The following is an 18,271-nucleotide window of genomic DNA, read 5'->3' as shown; positions in this document are numbered from 1 at the left end:
ACAAAGAGTTGCAGGTGCTGGAGATCTGAAACAATAACAAAAACATTGCAGGAGAAACTGAGCAGATCTAGCAGCATTTATGGAGAGAAAAGAAGAGTTGATGTTTCAGAAATTCCAGTGACCAGTTTTGACTCCTGCACTGAATTGAAATTTTATCTCCACAGGCGTTGCCTGACCTTCTTGGCTAAATTAACCTCTTTATTCATATGAAGGAATGAACTTAGGACCACTGTGGCTCACGGGTTAACTATACTACCTCATTGGGCTAGGGTCTTGGTTTCGATTCCAGCCTTGAGTTTGCATGTTCTCCCTGTGTCTGTGGTTTCCCCTCACAGTCCAAAGATATGTAAGTTAGGTGGGTTGGCCATGCTAAATTGCCCCATAATGTCCACGGATGTGCAGGCTAGATGGGTTAGTCATGGTGAATGTAGGGTTACCGAGATAGTTTGGGTGACTGGTCTGGATGGGATGCTGTTTGGAGGGTCTGTGCAGACTTGGGCTGAGTGGTTTCTTTCTGTGCTATAGGGATTTTAACTGCTGTTTGTGGAAGATAGTCTAAACCTCTACCAGCCTTTGTGTGTAGAAGTGCTTTCTAACTACACCAGGGTGGATAGAGTAAGACAAATATGAGAAGAGAATCTGAATTTTGTCAGACGTGTTACAGATCCTGTGAAATATATTCTAACCCATGGTGAGAGAAAGCGATAAACACTCAGAAATGAAAGTACTGGTCCTACTGGATGTTAATTTTGAAATACACAAGACAAGTCTGACCACGGTGTGCCATTTGCAGCTTTTACTGTTTATTCCTTCTGGAAATGAATAACTGTTCTTCTCTCTCCACAGATGTGCCTGACCTGGGGGTAGCTTCAGTTTTTATTCTGTATAATTTGAAGTTGTTTACCAACAAACTTGAAGAAATGTTATTTATAGCCTATAGAATTATTATGTGCAATATATAATTTTCTCCATGCATTAATCCTTTTCCTCCAATATTTTTTCCAAATTTATGGCTGGATACAGTTTGGCTTTGGGACAAAATCTGTGAGATGTGGTGGTGTAACTGACTATAAAGTTTGGAATTAGCAGAAGGCATAACATCAGTGTTGATGAATCAAAGTTGACGGTTCAATCACATATGATTCCTCATAATTTAGAAAAAACTTATGTTGTGAAGAAGATCCATGTTATCATTGTTTTTTCTCATAGATAGGGCAACATCCTAGAAAGTACCTAATACCATGGTGGAACATCATCACCTCAAGGATTGAAGTGTCTCAAAGAGAAGGCCCTCAGTGATCACAAGATAACTAGGAATGCACAAAAATTCCTGGTGACAATCATATTCTGAGAATAAATAAAAATAACCTAAGTAAGTTTGACAATTTATATTGATCATGGATATCTTTTTAACTTCATTTCAATAATGACTTTTTAAAGTGTCGACACGTAGTTCACAGGATGTCAAGCAGGATAGGAGACAAAATTGGCAAGGTGTTTTTATAACCTTATCTGTTATCTTGGCCTCTAATGATAAAGTAATATCATTTAGTTGCATTGTATTTTAATTTTAAATTGTAATACCAGTCATTTATTTAGCTCCTTAGATTTATAGTGGTTATTGTAGCTCAAAATTTGGCTTGGTAATTTTTATACAAGATTCTTTCAATTTATGCCTTTGAATACCTGTGACTGAAAATATTGTTCTTTCTAATTGTGCTTGTTATGACCCTGAGTAAATATCTTCAAAACCTCAGGACATGCTGTAATGTCAGTTCCTTATCTGTACATTCTTTTCCAGAACAACAATGACAACAATATATGCTTCAGGTGGAGGAAGTCTAGTAATAAATGTCAGACGGTCAGAATCTCAAGATGCACATCAGATTATGAAACTGTTCACCCCCAGTACAACAGCCATGTTTGGAAGAATTAATATCATCTATTTACTGTATGTATATGTAAAGAATGTCCATTAATAAGGCCTTAGAAAAGTAGTTTTCATTGAAGCATACAGAGCTAATCTATGTGTTTTATAGTGATTAGGTGCAATAATACAACTGAGGATAAAAAGCTACCTAGTGTAAGTAATTGCAGTTCAAATTGATGGATCAGAATTTCCTTTAATCTTTATTTTAATGTAGCAAGGCGATTCATGAATTATTACAAACTAAATCAGTGAGATTAACAGACATGCACCTATTTCAGAGCTTACTTTGTCCTGTCACACTGCCATTTTCTGTGCCATTCTGCACCTTCAAGGCAATGTGTTACAAAATATAAGTAGAACTTGCTGGAAAAACCCAACAAGTCAAGTGATATTCTGCAGGGATATAAACAGAATTAATATTTAATGTTGGTCACCTTGCATCAGATCTGGAAGAAACTAGAGATTTAATAACATATGAGCAAATGTAAAGCTAGGGAAGATGCAAAGCAACTGGAGGAATCTCTCTGAAAGGCATAAAATCAAAAGAAGTAGAAGCAGGAGTAGGCATTTGGCCCCTCAAGCCTGCCTTGCCATTCAGTATGATTATGGCTGATCCATGCGGGCCTCAACTCCTCTTTTGTGGCATCTGCTTGTAGCCCTCAATTCCTAATAGTTCAAAAATCTATCTATTCTCTGTTTAAACATTTTCATTGATCTAACCTCTACAACTCTGTGGTAGAGAATTCTAGCCATTCACTATCCTCTGAGACAATAAATCCCTTCACATCATAGTTTTAAATAAGTATCCCTTTTTTATGTAACTATGTTGCCAAGTTTAAGATTCTCCCACTAGTGGAATCATATTTTCAAGACGCTTGTCAAGATGCTCAGAATTTTGTACACTTCAATAAGATTATTCCTCCTGCTTCTAAACCCTAATAAATGATGGCCTAACCATTTTAGCCATTTTTGATAAGTCAATCCCTTCATCCCAGGAATCAGCCAAGTGAATCTTTTTTGAGCTGCCTCCAATACCACTATATCCTTTCTGAAATACGAGGACCAAGACAGTACTCCAGGGTGTAGCCTCACCAACACCCTTTACAGTTGTAACAAGACTTCCCTATTTTTAAACTCCACCTCGTAGTTATGAAGGCCAAAATTCCATTTGCCTTCTAAATTACTTGCCTGCAAGCTTACTTTTATACCTTGTATACAAGATCACCCAGATCACTTCTTACTGCATTTTTTGAAGTTTTTCTCTCTATAAGTAATAGTCTACCTTTTGGTTCTTCCTGGCAAAGTGCATGACCTCACAATTTCCTATATTAAACTCTGTCTGCCAAGTTTTTTACTCACTCAGTCAACCTATTGATATACCATTGCAAATTCTTAATGTCCTCATCATAGTATGCCCTCCTATCTATTAGTGTATCATCAACAAATTTGGATACATCCAACATTTACCCCCTCCAAGTTATTAATACAGATGGTAAATAATTGAGGCCCTAGGACCAATTCTCATGGCACTCTACTAGTTACATATTTTCAACCTGAAAACGACATATTAATGCCAAATGTCTGTCTTCTTTGTATAAACCAATCCTCAATCCATATTAATACATTATTCACAGTACAGTGAGCTCCTATCTATTACAACAACATCTTATTTGGAACCTTATCTGGAAATCCAAATACACTACATTTACCAGAGACAACAAGGTGTAGAGCTGGATGAACACAGCAGGCCAAGCAGCATCATAGGAGCAGGAAGGCTGACGTTTCGGGCCTAGACCCTTCATCAGAAAATGAAATCAGAATTTTCCCAATAACTGATGTTAGGCTAACTACCATATAATTTCCTGCTTTCTATCTCCCTTCCTCCTTGGACAGAGACATGACATGCATGATTTCCAATCTGCTGGAAACCTCTCAAGATGAGTTCTAGAATATTTGGCCAATGCCTCCATTATCTCTGCAACCACTTCTTTTAAAACCCTTGGATCAGGTCCTGGTAATTTGTCTACCTTTAATCCCATTAGTTTTTCAAATACTTTTCCACTTATGATAGAATATTTTTCCTTCCATTAGCACCTTGCTTAGCTGTTATATTTTGGGGGTGTTTATAGTGTCCACCACTATGAAGACTGATGCAAAATATTGATTTCAATTTAAGTGCCAATTTCCTATTCCCTGTTGTTAATTCTCGAGTTGTATCCTCCAGTGTCCCACATATCCTTTAGCTACTCTCTTTCTTCTTATATATGCGCAAAAGCTCTTGCCATTCATTCTGATAGTTCTTGCCAGTTTACTTTCAATTTCATCCCTTTTTAATAGCTTTTTAGTCATACGCCATTGGTTCCTACAAAATCCTAATCCTTTGGCTCGTAACTAGTCTTTGCTGTTTTGTATACCTTAATTTATGATTGGATATTCTCCTTGACTATCACTGTTAACCATAGGTGGTTCATGGTTCTCAAATCCTTCTTTTTGACTGGAATAAATTTTTGCTCAGCGTTATGAAATATCTGCTTGAACATCTGCCACTGCTCATTCATTGACCTTCCCTTTAGTCTATTTCCCAGTTGCTTGAAACAACTCTTTTTCATACCACTGTAACTACCTTTTTTCAAGTTGAGGGTAGTGGTTTGAGACGTGAATTGCTCATCCACAAACCAAATCTGAAATTCTGGTACGTTGTGACTGCTACCCCCTAGAGACTCCTGAACTATCAGACCTCATCATCTAACCTCATTACATATTACTGGATGTAAAACAGCCTGCTCTTGAGTAGGCCCTCCAATATATTGCTCAAAGAAACAATCCCTGATGAACTCTACAAATTTGTCTTCCATGTTACCTTTGCCAATCTGATTTGTCCGGTCAACAGCAGATTAAAATCACGCATGATAATTGTAGTGCATTTCCATTACTTCCCATTTTATACTTTGACCTACATTGAGGCAACTCTTTGTAATCTTTAGACAATTCCCACCCATGATTTCATTCCCTTGCTATTTCTTATTTCCACCCAAATTCCACTTCACAATCCATTGTACCTATGTCACTACTCACCGCTGCACTGATTCCCTCTTTTATTCTATCTCCTTTTCCTTTTTGCCTATTCTTCCAGAACGTCAAATACCTTTGAACATTGAGTTTGCAATATTGCTTACATCTCTGTAATAGCTATCAAACCATAATCATGTATTTCTATTTTTGCTATCAACTCATCTATCTTGTTAGAAATGCTGTATTTATTTAGATAAAGATCTTTAAGGTTTGACTTTTTACTATTCTACCAGAGGGAAAGGGGATGTGTTTGGTGGTGTCATCACCAGTTTGCTCAAAACAAGGTCCCACACACAGCAATGATATGATGTCCAGATTATTTATTTTGCTATCATTGATTCGGATAAATATTGGCCAAGACTCTTGCTCTTCTTAAGTATTGCTATGGGGCCTTATACATCAATCCCAATAATGCTTAAAATTGAAGCAAGTCAGACGTCAGAGGATGATCCATTGTGGAGGCTTTTACTGTGATTTTTGGGAACAAAGAGAAGAGGTGACGACAGAAGTGCAAGATACATGGACATGGTTGAGGTCCCTATCGCCAATGGTGGAGTATATTTTTGTTTGAGGAAAAAAAGGAGACTTGTCATAAGCTCTGGTATGGAAGCTAGCAATGCTAGAACATATGCAATGAGGCTAGAATAAAGTGCCTTTGTATAAAAGTTAAGCCTCTTCATATTAAATGGACAGTTTTAAAAACAGCCAGCAGCAGCCCTCAAGTGTACTGTAGAGCCAGAGGAGAGCTCCTGCTTCCTGGTTGCTGCACGTCAGACCACATTTACAGTAAGAAATCCTTTTTACCACCTGTCTTAGCAAGTGCCAGGGACACGGCATGAAGTCAAATCTATTTGGAGCATTGTTGGAATTGATGTAAAAGGCCCCATGGCAATACTTGAAAAAAAAAGTGTCCTAGCCAATACTTTATCCTAACCAACAAGAGCAAAAGAAATTATCTGGACATCATATCATTGCTGTGTGTGGGACCTTGTTTTGTGCAAACTGATTTTTGTATATTAAGCAGTGGTTACATTTCAGGAGTGTCTTATATACAATAAAGTGCTTTGAGATGACCTGAGGTCATAAAAGTATTTTCGTCAGTGAATGAGTGCAAGACCAGAGTTTCTTTAAGAGTTATGTATTATTTTCTTGCACCTTCAGCGAAAAGGCAAATCTTTCTTTGACAGTGGAAAATGAGAAGAAAGAGGTTTTAGCTCATGCTGCTTTTTTCGATTATCCAAATATTGAGGCTGTTGAAAAAGACAACTGGGAACCCTGGCTACATACGTATGGACCTAGTTCAAAATGCACAGTGAGTTGAAACCTGAAAATAATAATAATATTTCTGAATATGGAATACAATACATACTGCATTGACAAAATATTTTTACAACTATAGTAAATATATTTTCTACCAATGTATTCACTGGTGTGGATTTTGCAGTGAGCAGCTAAGGAAATTTGCTCGGACTAAACAAAGACAGCTGTCCACAAAGATCTAGCAGTTACTGTGGTGTGATTTTCTTCTTTCGTATTAGTAGTTTAAATTTGGCGCCAAGACATCTTGGTGGCAACAGCATTGTCGTCCCAAGCTGATAAGCAATTAATCATCATTGCTGTGTGATAACTTCAAATCTTTTGATTTATGTTTACTGATGGTAAAATAAATTATAATGATTTGATTAAGATAGAAGCTATGGATAAATAAATTTAAAAATAAAAACAGTATTGTTCTTAAATTTTTAAAAAATCATGTATGAAAAATTTTAATATTCCACAAATTCAGATGACCTTTTCAGGGCCAATGATGGTATTTAGCAGTAATTATGAAGTTAGTATGTGTTTACAAAATGCAGTTCCTGCTTATTCAACATAGAATAACATTTTCAAAGATTTTTACAGTGGACATAGCAGCTTAGGAGTGGAAGTTCATGCTGATTCAAGCGATTCTTAATGATTCCATTCTCTGGGTGCTTTCAAGGTTTGGAATATATAGCAATTTCTTGGTTTCCAAGTTATTTAGCAGACTCCAAAGGCTGGATTTTCATGCAGGAGGTAGGCAGCATGAGTCAAAAAAGTTCTCAGCTCTGAAAACCTGTCTCCATTAAGGATTTCCTCAACCATCATATTTTCTTTTTGGGGAAACAGAGGTGGGATGGAATTGGACCAGCCACTTATGTAACAGATCCAATGCAGCAACAGAGTCTGATGGATGGAGAGGCTGGTAGGCTAGAAAGCCCATTTCTTTTTAATGTGACATTGACCTGGTACTGTCATGACTTTCAGACCCTCAAGTCTTCACTGCCATAATATTAATAATATTGACCAAACATAATTGCAGTAATCTATAATGTAGATAATGGAACTTTTTTGTGTATCTTGTCACCTATGAACATTTCTAATGAAAAATTCATGTTAATTGGATCCAAACCTCATTACATTTTTTTATGGATGAGATCAAACCCCCTCAAAATATATCAAAGTGATAGCCTAGACCTTAATTTTTATTTTATTTAAAGGCAAGTGTGAGCCACTATGTTCCAGATGTGATTCAATTGGTCCATCACTAGGCTTTAAGCAAAACACACTTTATTCTTACAACACAGTTAAAATACAAACATAAAAAAATTGACACAGTTTTAACTCTACTGAAATACTTAACAAAATAATGTATTATTTAACTACTTATCAACTGTTTCAATATTACAGTATCCTATAAACACACCCTTGGCAAAAGCAAATTCAGTAAAACAGATTTTCCTCACATGCTCTACCCGTTGTGGAGAAAGGAACACTGAAACACTGAAAGAAACAATCTAGCAGCAGAAAGAGAATTCAAGCTTTTTGCCACAGCAGAGTGAGAGCTGTATCTATCAGCTTCAATTCCAAAAAAAACCTAACTGAAAGGACAGCCAAAACCTTGGGTCTGTGTGAGTCTGACTCCACCCACCATGTTTCTTTTGTCTAATTAAAGAAAATGCTCAGGGAACTCAAAACTTTTTACTGCTGCTTCTGAAGTAGACATGTTAACACCATGGTGTCAACACTTCTCTTCAAGAGAAACAGATCATCTCTTAAAAGGCAGAGTATTGTCACAATTAATAATAATGACATCAATGGGTGGTGTACTAGCATCGCATTTAAACTCGTATGTACTTAGCTCCAGGAATAAGCCTAACATATGTCAATGAATCTGAAATTAAACCTTTGTTATATACATTTTTACTCAACCTGTTTGGGCATGTTATGACACATCTTTGGGGCTGGTGGGACTTGACTTAGACCTTTTGGTCAGAGGTAAGGACATTGTCACTGCACCACAAGAGCCAAAGACTTTTATGCTTTTAAGAATTAGCTCTATTTCCCTATATTTTGATCATTGGAGCCCTCGATAGGAACTACATCCCCTGTGTCAAACCTGACCATAACATTCTGTCTGTGGCGACCCTGTTTTGAGATATCCTATTGTAGGGAGGCAAGGAGTTTTGTGAACTTCAAAGCATTCAACATTCTCAAAGTCAGATAAGTCAGACAATTTGTAAGAAGGTATTAATGCAAACATTGTTGATGAATACACAACTGTTCATGTGTATGAATGATACAGGCATGCTAAGACTGTTGTCAATCAGCAAAAGAATTTAAGAGTTGTTTATAAAAATTGCATGTCGTTTCACTTAATTTGGAGCCCCATTACCTATACCTCCTTTCCAGGTTTTTACCTGTGACTATCTCCTCCAATGATTTCTCTCTCAACCACACCCCAACTGAGTTATTTTCCCCTACTGCTTCTTTCCCTAAATGTTTTAGTTCTTTCTGTGGCTGAGTTATGTTTCACATACTATATATATTTATCATCTTTATCCACTCCCCTCCCTTCACTGCCTAGTGCAGCATCAAGCCATTTCCAAGATTGTAGTCTTTATTAATATAATAAAAGTACAGAGTATTTTCAAACTAAAAATGCTTGTTACGAAGAAAATCTACACAAAATTCAAATCCTTTTTCTCTCTCCTGAAATTTCGAATCCTGTATTTTCCTTCTGCCCCTATTCCTGAATTCACATGCTTTTCTTCTCTATTCCTTCCTTTTTATCTCGGCCCTGCTTTGACTTACTTACTCCTGCTTTATCCTTCCTTCTTTTCCCTCTTTCTTGCCCCTTCCTTTCACATTTCTTGCCTCTTCTTCCTTTCTGCCTTCCTCCTGTTTCTCCAATATGCAGTTTCCCCCACATCACTTTCTTCCTGCTTTTTCTCCTTACTCCCACTTTCTCTCCCATTCTATGTCTGCCCCTCATTTCTTGTCTTAAGTTAAACACTGCATAATTCCTGTATCCACTGTTGTCTTTTTGCACCCTCTCCTTTGCTTTCCTTTCACCTTTAACCTTACACTCCTTTCTGTTCATCTTTACTCTCTTTCATTATCCCAATCTATTTTCCCATTCCCTTCTCCCATGCCTTCTACTTCACAATGATATAACAATTACTATTTAGTGGGAAGTCTGTAAATTTCTCTTTACTGTGTGACTAGACATTGTGAGTTGCAAGTTATGTAGCCAGATATGAGTAGGGGAATGTTGCCTTCAATATGCTTTGCATAGATTGTCAAACCCTTACTGTGTTGAGAGTGTTTTCTTTAACAGAAAACAATTAAATGTATATATTCTCAGTTTCTGGCATCCACATGTAATATAGGTTACATTTCAGATTGTGGATAAATGTGATAAAATATCACTTACTTTTATCACTAAATTTTATTGATATTTCACTGGATGAGTTATGCTCACATAAAGCATATTTTTTTAAATTTTGACAGCCTCTGAACACCCTTTTTTTACATTTGCTTGTGGCAAAATCAAGAGTTGCAGGTGGTTGTGCTAAAGAGATTGTCAGGTAGGTTGTGTGTTAATAATTCCTGACTGTGGATAAATTATGCATTCCAGTATGAATACACTCAGGCACTATGCAAGAAAATCTTTGTAAAGCTGTAGAATCATCAGTTACTTTTAGATTTGTTGATCAGATCTACCTAGGACAGATGGGGTCATTGCCAGAGATGCAGGCAGAATATCACAAAGATAACTTGAAGAGTTGAAGGGCAAGTGGGGAAACTGTTTGTGCCATGTCATTTTATCTTTTCTAAGGTATTTAGCAGTAAACAATGATATTTAACAATTCTGCCAGTGAAATATCTTAGAAGGAATAAAACAACATTGCACATTGTTAAGGACCAGACCAGACATTTTAAGAAGATAGCCTAGACCCTAACTTTTTCTTATTTTTAAAGGCAAATGTAAAGTGCCATATTCCAGATGCAATACAACTGGTCAAGCTACTCGAAATTAAGCAAAATACAGTTTATTCAAACACTATTGTTAAAATACAACAAAAGAAAGAGGAATTTAGAATAACAACTCTATTGGAAAACTTAACAGAACAATAGATACAGTAACTACTACTAATTAACTGTTCCAATACAGTAACGTTTCACAAACACACCCCTTGGGCAAAAAGACAAATTCAGAAATCAGATTTTCTAACATACCCACAATAGGAAGAGAAACCCCACTTTTAGCTGTAACCGAGAGAGGGGAAAAAAAAAGCTTCTATGTCTTCAAAGCTCCAGCAACTTCTGCTGAACCTAAGAGCTTAAAAAAAAGCTAGAAATCCTGTGCAAGCTGGCCATGCCCATCCAGGCTGCTTCTGTTGTTCCAACTTTAAAAAAACCAAGGCGTCACAAGCTGTTTATATTACCACAGACAACTTGGGGCCTCTCGTTCAATCTCTTTCTTAAAAGAAACTAGAACAAAATACACTTCTGAAAGCCACAGCATTGTCACAACAGGTTATTTAAAAGAGAAAAGTTTATCTCAAGAAATATCTATTGTTTAAACTATTCCCTCACATTTTGCTTCCCACCGACCAATCCCCACCACTCCCTACCTGCATCCACCTATCATCATCCCACCTATCCACATACCTTTCTGCAGCCCCACCCCTCCTCCCTCTGTTTATTTCCCAGCTCCCTTCCCCTTTCCCATTGCTGAAGAAGGATCCTGACCCGAAACGTCATCTTTCCTGCTCCTCTGATGCTGCCTGATCTGCTGTGTTCCTCCAGCTCCACACTGTGTTGAATTTGCTTCCATCTTTGCACCATGTTCATTAACACCTAGAATTCATTACACCATAGAGACCTGCCAATTTTGATCTATTTTTCCTGTAAGGGTTGTTCAGGTGAAAACAGTAATGAGAAAAATAAACTGCAATCCTTGTTGCTCTAGTTTAATTATCTTGGCAAAATTCAGTCAGGCTGAGATTTGCTCTGAAAATATCTAAGCTGCAGAAAACAAAATATTAGAAAGCTTTGCAACAGGCTTGGTGCCTTGAGTTCAGCTGCCTGTTAGGCTGAAATTACAATCTACTTGAAATGAATGGAACTAATCCTAGACATAGTTGATTCTCCTGAGTCTCCAGAAAGAGCAGGAAGAAGACTTGAAATGTGGATCTCTGATAGACAGTGGGGAATGTTCTATATGCAAAACAATAATTTACCCCTGATTTGGTAAGCAGAAAAATATACTAAGTTCCATTTTGTCAGTTGAATTGATTGGTATCTTAAGTACTATGCTAGTTTTTATGTACCAATTTTAGTTTCATTAACACTTCTTTGTATTTAAATAAAAGTTCAAGATATAATTTTGTGATTGTTTATCATTTCTTCAGGTTATGCTTTGAGTTTTTGGCAGATGATTGAGATAATGCCTGCAGAAGTAGTAGCACTGTATACCATGTTACACTGTGTTAATGGCATTTATAGATTCTAGCTCTTGAGCTTCATTGGGCAATGTCAGAATGTGCAATTACAAATATTAATTTATTTCCACCACTGGTATAGGACTGTCTTCAATGCCCTCCGAGAACTGCACTATATAATCCTTGCTGTGCCAAAAAAAGTCGCCTTAGGTAAAAGATTATTTTAGAAATGGTCACAGAACTTATTTTTCATTTTCAGATATTTTGTCGGTTTTGAAAACTATTTATTCATATCAATTCAGCAATAATCTGTCTTATTCCATACTAGATCCTGCAGTGTCTGTCTTGTTTGCACCTATGCCACAATTTAAGAAGGTGGATGGTGTACACTATTCGGCTTTCATCTGCTACAGAAAGGACTATGTTCCAGTACTACATATTCGAAAGGCCAGGTAATGGATCTTCTGATGGACATCTTCTTTCTCGGAATTGCCTTTTCCCAGTGACATGCTAAAAGATATTAAGATTTGAATTTACTCACATTTTAAACTAACAGCAAGTATAGGAAATAACAAACTCACATTTTATGATATGTTTCACATTTGCAAACCATCACAATGTGATGTACACTCAGTAAATCTTTTTTGTTGTGTACTGTTGCATAGGCACCAACCAGTCCATTTTTGCTCAGCAAAATCTAACAAAAATACACTTGTTATGTAACTAATCATTCTGTTGTGCTGGTGTTGATAGAGTGATAAAAGTTGGCTCGGACCTTGGGTGAACCCTCCTGCCTTTCAAATAATTCCATGGGATATTTTATTTCCAGGTGAGAAAGAAAACTGAGCTTCAGTATAATTCATCTTCCATAAAAGAATACATCTGGTGATGCAGCACATACTTCATACTGGACTGTGTTAGCCTAGATTCTGGGTGGAGTAAAATGTTGGTGAAGATGGTCTATCTAGCTACTTGGAGAACTGGCAGAATTCCCACATTGCCTCAATTGGGTAAGACTGCCAGAATTTAGTGCCCAATAGATGGCCTTCCTCAGAAATTAAAAACCTGAGGGCAGAAATCCGACCATTCCCCCAAGAGTAGCCATCCAATCAGAGGCTGGAAGCTTTCCATTATAGGCAGTGCTGACAGTATTGGAAGTAGCTACTGACAATAAACTCAGGGAAAGATATAGGGCTCAGGCCACAGGTGAATGATGGTAGGATGGAGGTTGTAGGGAGCAGGTCACATGCTGGACAGTGAAGGGCTTATTGGGAGTGGGGGTCAAGGTGGGGGGAATGCAGTGAGCTGACAAGTTAAGGCACTGATCTGGCAAGTGGAAGGTTCAGTGAAAGTGATGAGCAGATCGTTTGCCGAAAGAAAGTGGTGAACCTGAAGTGGGAAGCAGTGAACTGAAAACAGGTAGTGATAAGCTGGAGTTAAGCAGAATGTACATAACTAGGAATTAGTAAGCGTTCATAGAATCATTGAATCCCTATAGTGTGGAAGTTGGCCTTTCAGCACATCAGGTCCACACCATCCCTCTGAAGAGTGTCCCACCCAGAACCAACCCTTACCCTATCCATGTACTTCCCATGGCCAATTCACCTAACCTGCACATTTTTTGATTGTGGGAGAAAACCAGAGAACCGAAAGGAGCCCTTGCAGACATGGGGAGAACATGCACATTCCACGTAGGCAGTTGCCTAAGGGTGGGATTGAACCCAGGTTCCTGGCACTCTGAGGCAGCAGTGCTAACTGCTGAGCCACCATGCCACACAATGCATTATGAAAAAACTTTTGGCCCAATTAGCTTCAGGGCAGCCCATATATTTTTGATATAAAAGTTACAGAAGAGTAGCATATTCTCACCTTATTACATGTTATGTAATGAAAAGTGATTTTCGATAAGCAAATATTGTTTTAGAATTGTCTTTAGGGATACATTAGAAGTGCTACCCTGAAAGCTATGTTTCTTCACTTCCCTGAAAGCTGTGGCTTGGCTATGCGACCGTTTCTAAGACTGACCCTTTTTTAGGAGTTGATGCAAAGGTGCCAGGATGGAAGCCAGATTATGTATGAACTTTCATCAATAATTCATGAGCCCGAGGGAAGACCTAAGCTCCGGTACAGAAATGGGAGCCAGGGCACCTTTGATCGCCCTCGCTTTCTCTTCCAAAGGGTGTAAACTGTGGTCTCATCCTCTCTGTAGCCCAAGTAGGTCACTTGGGGTGCCTGGTGCACACATTTTTCCCTTCTTAGGTCTATGCCCGCCTGGGAGAAATGTCTAAGGACTATGTCCAAGTTCTCTATGTGCTCCTTAATGACGTCATCCAGATATATGGTGATTTGGGGTAGATCTTGCAAAATGTTCTCCATCGTCTGCTGAAAAATTGCACAGGCTGACGATACCCAAACGGCAGCATCATGTATTGCTTCAAACTTGTATGGGTATTAATTATACCATACTTCTAGGAATCCACATCTAACCTCAATTACAAGTTCATGAAGGACGGGTCCTCTCCCAGCTTTGCATATAAATCCTTTATGTGAGGAATTGTGTATTTATCCAGCTGCGAAATGCAGTTTACCATTTGTTTCGAATTCCCACAAAGGCAAACCCACCCTTCAGGCTTCAAAACCAGTACAACCAGTGCTGCCTGTTTCGCAAACTTGACTTGTTCAATGATTCAGAGATAGTAGCCTCTCTGCTCCTATGATGCTGCTTGGCCTGCTGTGTTCATCCAGCCCTGCACCTTGTTCAATGATTCCTTCGTTTTCCAGCCTTCTGATTTCTGCCTCTACTTTTGTCCATAAGACAAATGGCATTGGATGGGCCTTGCAAAATGATGGAATTGCTTCCTGGTCAACATGCAAGGTGGCCCTGGCTCCTTTGATAGTCCCTAAACTTTCATAAAAGATTTCCAGGTATTTAATTAGGACTTCACTGAGGCAGCCATTTTCTAATTTAAAAATGTTGAGCCAATCTAGGTGAATCTCTCTCAACTAATTTTGCCCCATCAAGCTTGGACCCGAGCATTTTACCACAAGCAGTGGTAACTGAACCAGCTGCTTCTAATAAGAGACCGGAGCCGAAGTTGTACCTTTAATCTGTAAAGGTTCCCTGGTATAAATTCTCAGTCTAGCTGAGGTCTTGTGCAACCTTAAGGTTTGGTGTCCAGAGCAAATTTTGTTAAAGACTGGTTTTGTGATCACTGAAATGGCCACGTTTAGAACCGGGTGACCGTTTAACCAGTTTGATTGGTTCTGATTTGAATGTCATGAACTGTTCCAAACCAGATGTAGCAAGGGTGTGCACCCTCCTGCATTCTGGCCTGTGAGTTCTGTTACTCAGTTCAGGTCTAGTAGGACTCCTTTGTTGTCTCAAGTCCGCATCCGGCAGTAACTACAATGGCTTTCTGGCCCGGATCCTGAAGAAAACTTTATCCATTTGGCTGAGGCTTGGCTTTGTTTTGGGGTTTTGCTCTGGGCTGTTAAAGAGTCCCTCTGTTAAGGATCTGTCCTGAGTGTGGCTATGCAATTACCTTCACTCAGGTGTTGTTTCCCAAGCTCAGTTGGACTGGTAAGGTTATCTGCTTCCATTGGAATACCCTGTAACTCATATGCTCCACTTGCTGCATTTCCCATGATAATGCCAGTTGTAGTGCCTGTTTGAAGTCCAGTTGGACTTCAGCTAGCAGGTGCTTTTGCATGGTTCCATCATTAATCCCACATACCAACTAATCTCTCAGCATCCCACTTTCATCACCTCTGAAATAACTCCACAAAAGTTGGAAACCAGTCACCAAGTCACCCTTTATTTACACTGGAAAGTCCTCGACACTGATCCAGCTCCCTCAAAGCCAGTTCTCAGAATGTCAGAAAATCTTCTTATCTGTTTTTATCTGTTAGCCAGGTCCCCCTGATTGGGGCTGTAAATCTGGTCCAATCAGAGAACTCATATTCTATGAGGTCAATCTGGCTGGCCGTGTTATAATCACTATGCCATGCTTTCAGCTGGCATGGCTGTAAGCTTTGAATTTTTTCCTTAACCCATTCCGGCTTCCTGCTTCTGTTCCCTCATTTATGACATGCCTTACATATAACTCTTTAATCATCTGCCCTAATACCTTTTTATTCAGCTCGGTATCTAATTTTCTTTTACCATGTTTTTGTGGAATGTCTTTGGTCCTTTTATTGCCTATATAAATTCAAATTTCTATATAAATTCATGCTACATACATTCAAATTGTTGTCCTTACAACTTGGAGCAATAATCACAACAAGCAGGTCTATCAGATAGGTGTTATTCATCATTAAAATTACTAGCCATCCTTGAAAGTTTATTATCATCATACTGATCTTAATTCCTTTTCATTAATTTCATCCAGTCTCATCAGTCTGCAGTCATCTGTCTGTAGTCTGTGATATTGGCAGATCACAATTCTTTTTTGCTTTCCCACATATTGTATGTTTCTAAGAAATTTGGACATGAAAAATTAGATTTTAGCTCTGTGTAAGTCACTGTATTTTGATTGAGTTAAAATCAGGACTTATGATTCTACAGAATTAAGGAGCCTCATCCAGCTTTTTGTGTTACAATCTCCAAGATTTTGAGGGATAGCTTGCCTTCTTCACTACTTATCAGATATTATTAAGCTGGATTGTGATATTGTCAAGCTCATATATCTGGCTTCATTTAAACAGATCTGTCTTCTAATATCTTTATTCATGGGGTGACCTGAATAATTTAACCTGAATAATTGTGTCTTTTCCTAAATTGATCAGATTACCTTCTTGTGTCTGTGTGAAGATTTCTATAATGTTGAAGAAGCAGTTTTCTGGTTTTTGGCCTTCATTCTGCTTTATTCAAAGCATAATGATATTTCTTGAAGTTTCTTCTAGCAGATAAAGCCTCATCTTTCCTGTATCTCTTCTTTCAATGTTCTCTGGTAAATCATTTGCATATCCAGCAGTATTCTGCTTGTTATTATTTGTTGTCATTTTGTTATCATTGCCTGATATCTTTCTCTGCCATGAAAATTGGTTGAGGCCAAGATATTAAAGGTTTTCAAGAAGGAGTTAGATATTGTTCTTAGAGCTAAAGGGATCAAAGGGTATGGGGAGAAGATGGAAGCAGGGTACTGAGTTGGATGATCAACCATGATTATTTTGAGTGATGGAGCAGGCTCAAAGGGCTGAATGACCTACTCATGTTGTAGTGTTCAGTGTTTTTATGTTTTTTTGGCTTCTTCCATCCTTTCTTAACAGCACAAATGTAAAATCACACTCATGACAGAATTTTCTAGTTTTTGCCCAAAGTGATGGAGTATTAGTATTGTTCCATCTCAGACAATGACCATTTGTTTGCCTGGTATTTGCAAATGTTGAACTCTGTTGTTTGTGTCTGAAGTCTGCTTCAATTTGCTATAGTACCCTGTTAGTAGTTATTTTTAAACAACATATCTTCATTCCTCACAAGAAAAAAACAGTTAACGTTTTGGGTCCAGTGACCCTTCCTCAGAACTGGGGAAGTTCTGAGGAAGGGTCACCAGACCCGAAACGTTAACTCTGTTTTTTTCTTCACAGATGCTGCCAGACCTGCTGAGCTTTACCAACACTTTGTTTTTGCTCCTGATTTACAGCATCCGCAGTTTTTTCGGTTTTTATATCTTCATTCCTTTCTGTCACATACACTCTGAAGATGTTTTTAAACTCGTTTTTAATCTTTAAACTTACATCACACCTTAATGCAAGTGTATTTTATGAAAGTTTTCATTAAGACCATTCTGTAAAAGTGTTGTCTTACATATATACTTCTGAAGCCATTGTGATATTTGATTGTGTAGCAATTGTGGAAAGCATGTTTCAATGCATTCAGGTTTCATAAAATAATCATGGGAAAAATGCAGATTGGGCAGTAGGTTTGAGGAAGTTCGCTTGATCTGAATTTTCAGGTTATTAATAATGATGTGAGGGAGAATGCTCCCACATGTATATTAGGATCCTTCCTTCTTCTTTTATTTTGCTGTTCTGTGTTTGCGGACAATTATGGAGACACAGGGAAAGAGAAATTTGAGGAGTTGTGGTGATTGTAGTTTGACATTCCAAGATTAGAACCCACACTCCTATGAAGGTAAATTTATAAGAAGACTATTGTTGACATTGGTATTTAAAATATTCTGTGCTGTACTTCAGTTTGGGTTCTTGTTGTGATTATTCTGATACTCACCTGTAGAGGGCACTAAATACAGTCCTAAAGAATATTTAGTACAGGATTTGAATTCACATTAACCAATTAGTTCAATTAAAGTCCAATTCATGATGTTGAGCATGAGTTTGGGGAAAATTCTGGAGACAATTTATTTTCAATTTTATTTTTGTATTATGTGAGCCTCACTTTATACCAGCCAAATCCATTTTTGATAATATAGAGCCAAATCCTCAAACTCGCACACTGTGTACATATTGATATTTATCTTCTGATTCATTATGCATTTTTAAACAAACATATACTGTGGCC

General features: G+C 37.9%; 1 protein-coding gene across 1 annotated transcript in view; it reads left to right on the top strand.

The window, feature by feature from the left end:
• Positions 1 to 1,259: 1,259 nt before the first annotated feature.
• Positions 1,260 to 18,271, top strand: part of cfap61 (cilia and flagella associated protein 61) — a 183,179-nt gene continuing 166,167 nt past the window's right edge. The window contains exons 1-6 of the mRNA XM_048600915.1: positions 1,260 to 1,372; positions 1,802 to 1,951; positions 6,164 to 6,314; positions 9,815 to 9,891; positions 11,894 to 11,961; positions 12,080 to 12,203. Coding sequence (XP_048456872.1) covers positions 1,809 to 1,951; positions 6,164 to 6,314; positions 9,815 to 9,891; positions 11,894 to 11,961; positions 12,080 to 12,203 — 563 coding nt within the window. The 5' untranslated portion in view covers positions 1,260 to 1,372; positions 1,802 to 1,808. The remainder of the gene's footprint in view (positions 1,373 to 1,801; positions 1,952 to 6,163; positions 6,315 to 9,814; positions 9,892 to 11,893; positions 11,962 to 12,079; positions 12,204 to 18,271) is intronic.

This window comes from Rhincodon typus, chromosome 9, assembly GCF_021869965.1.
Source record: "Rhincodon typus isolate 14 chromosome 9, sRhiTyp1.1, whole genome shotgun sequence".
Taxonomy (NCBI): domain Eukaryota; kingdom Metazoa; phylum Chordata; class Chondrichthyes; order Orectolobiformes; family Rhincodontidae; genus Rhincodon; species Rhincodon typus.
Note: the sequence above shows the minus strand (reverse complement) of the source record. Positions and strands in the feature narration are given on the sequence as shown.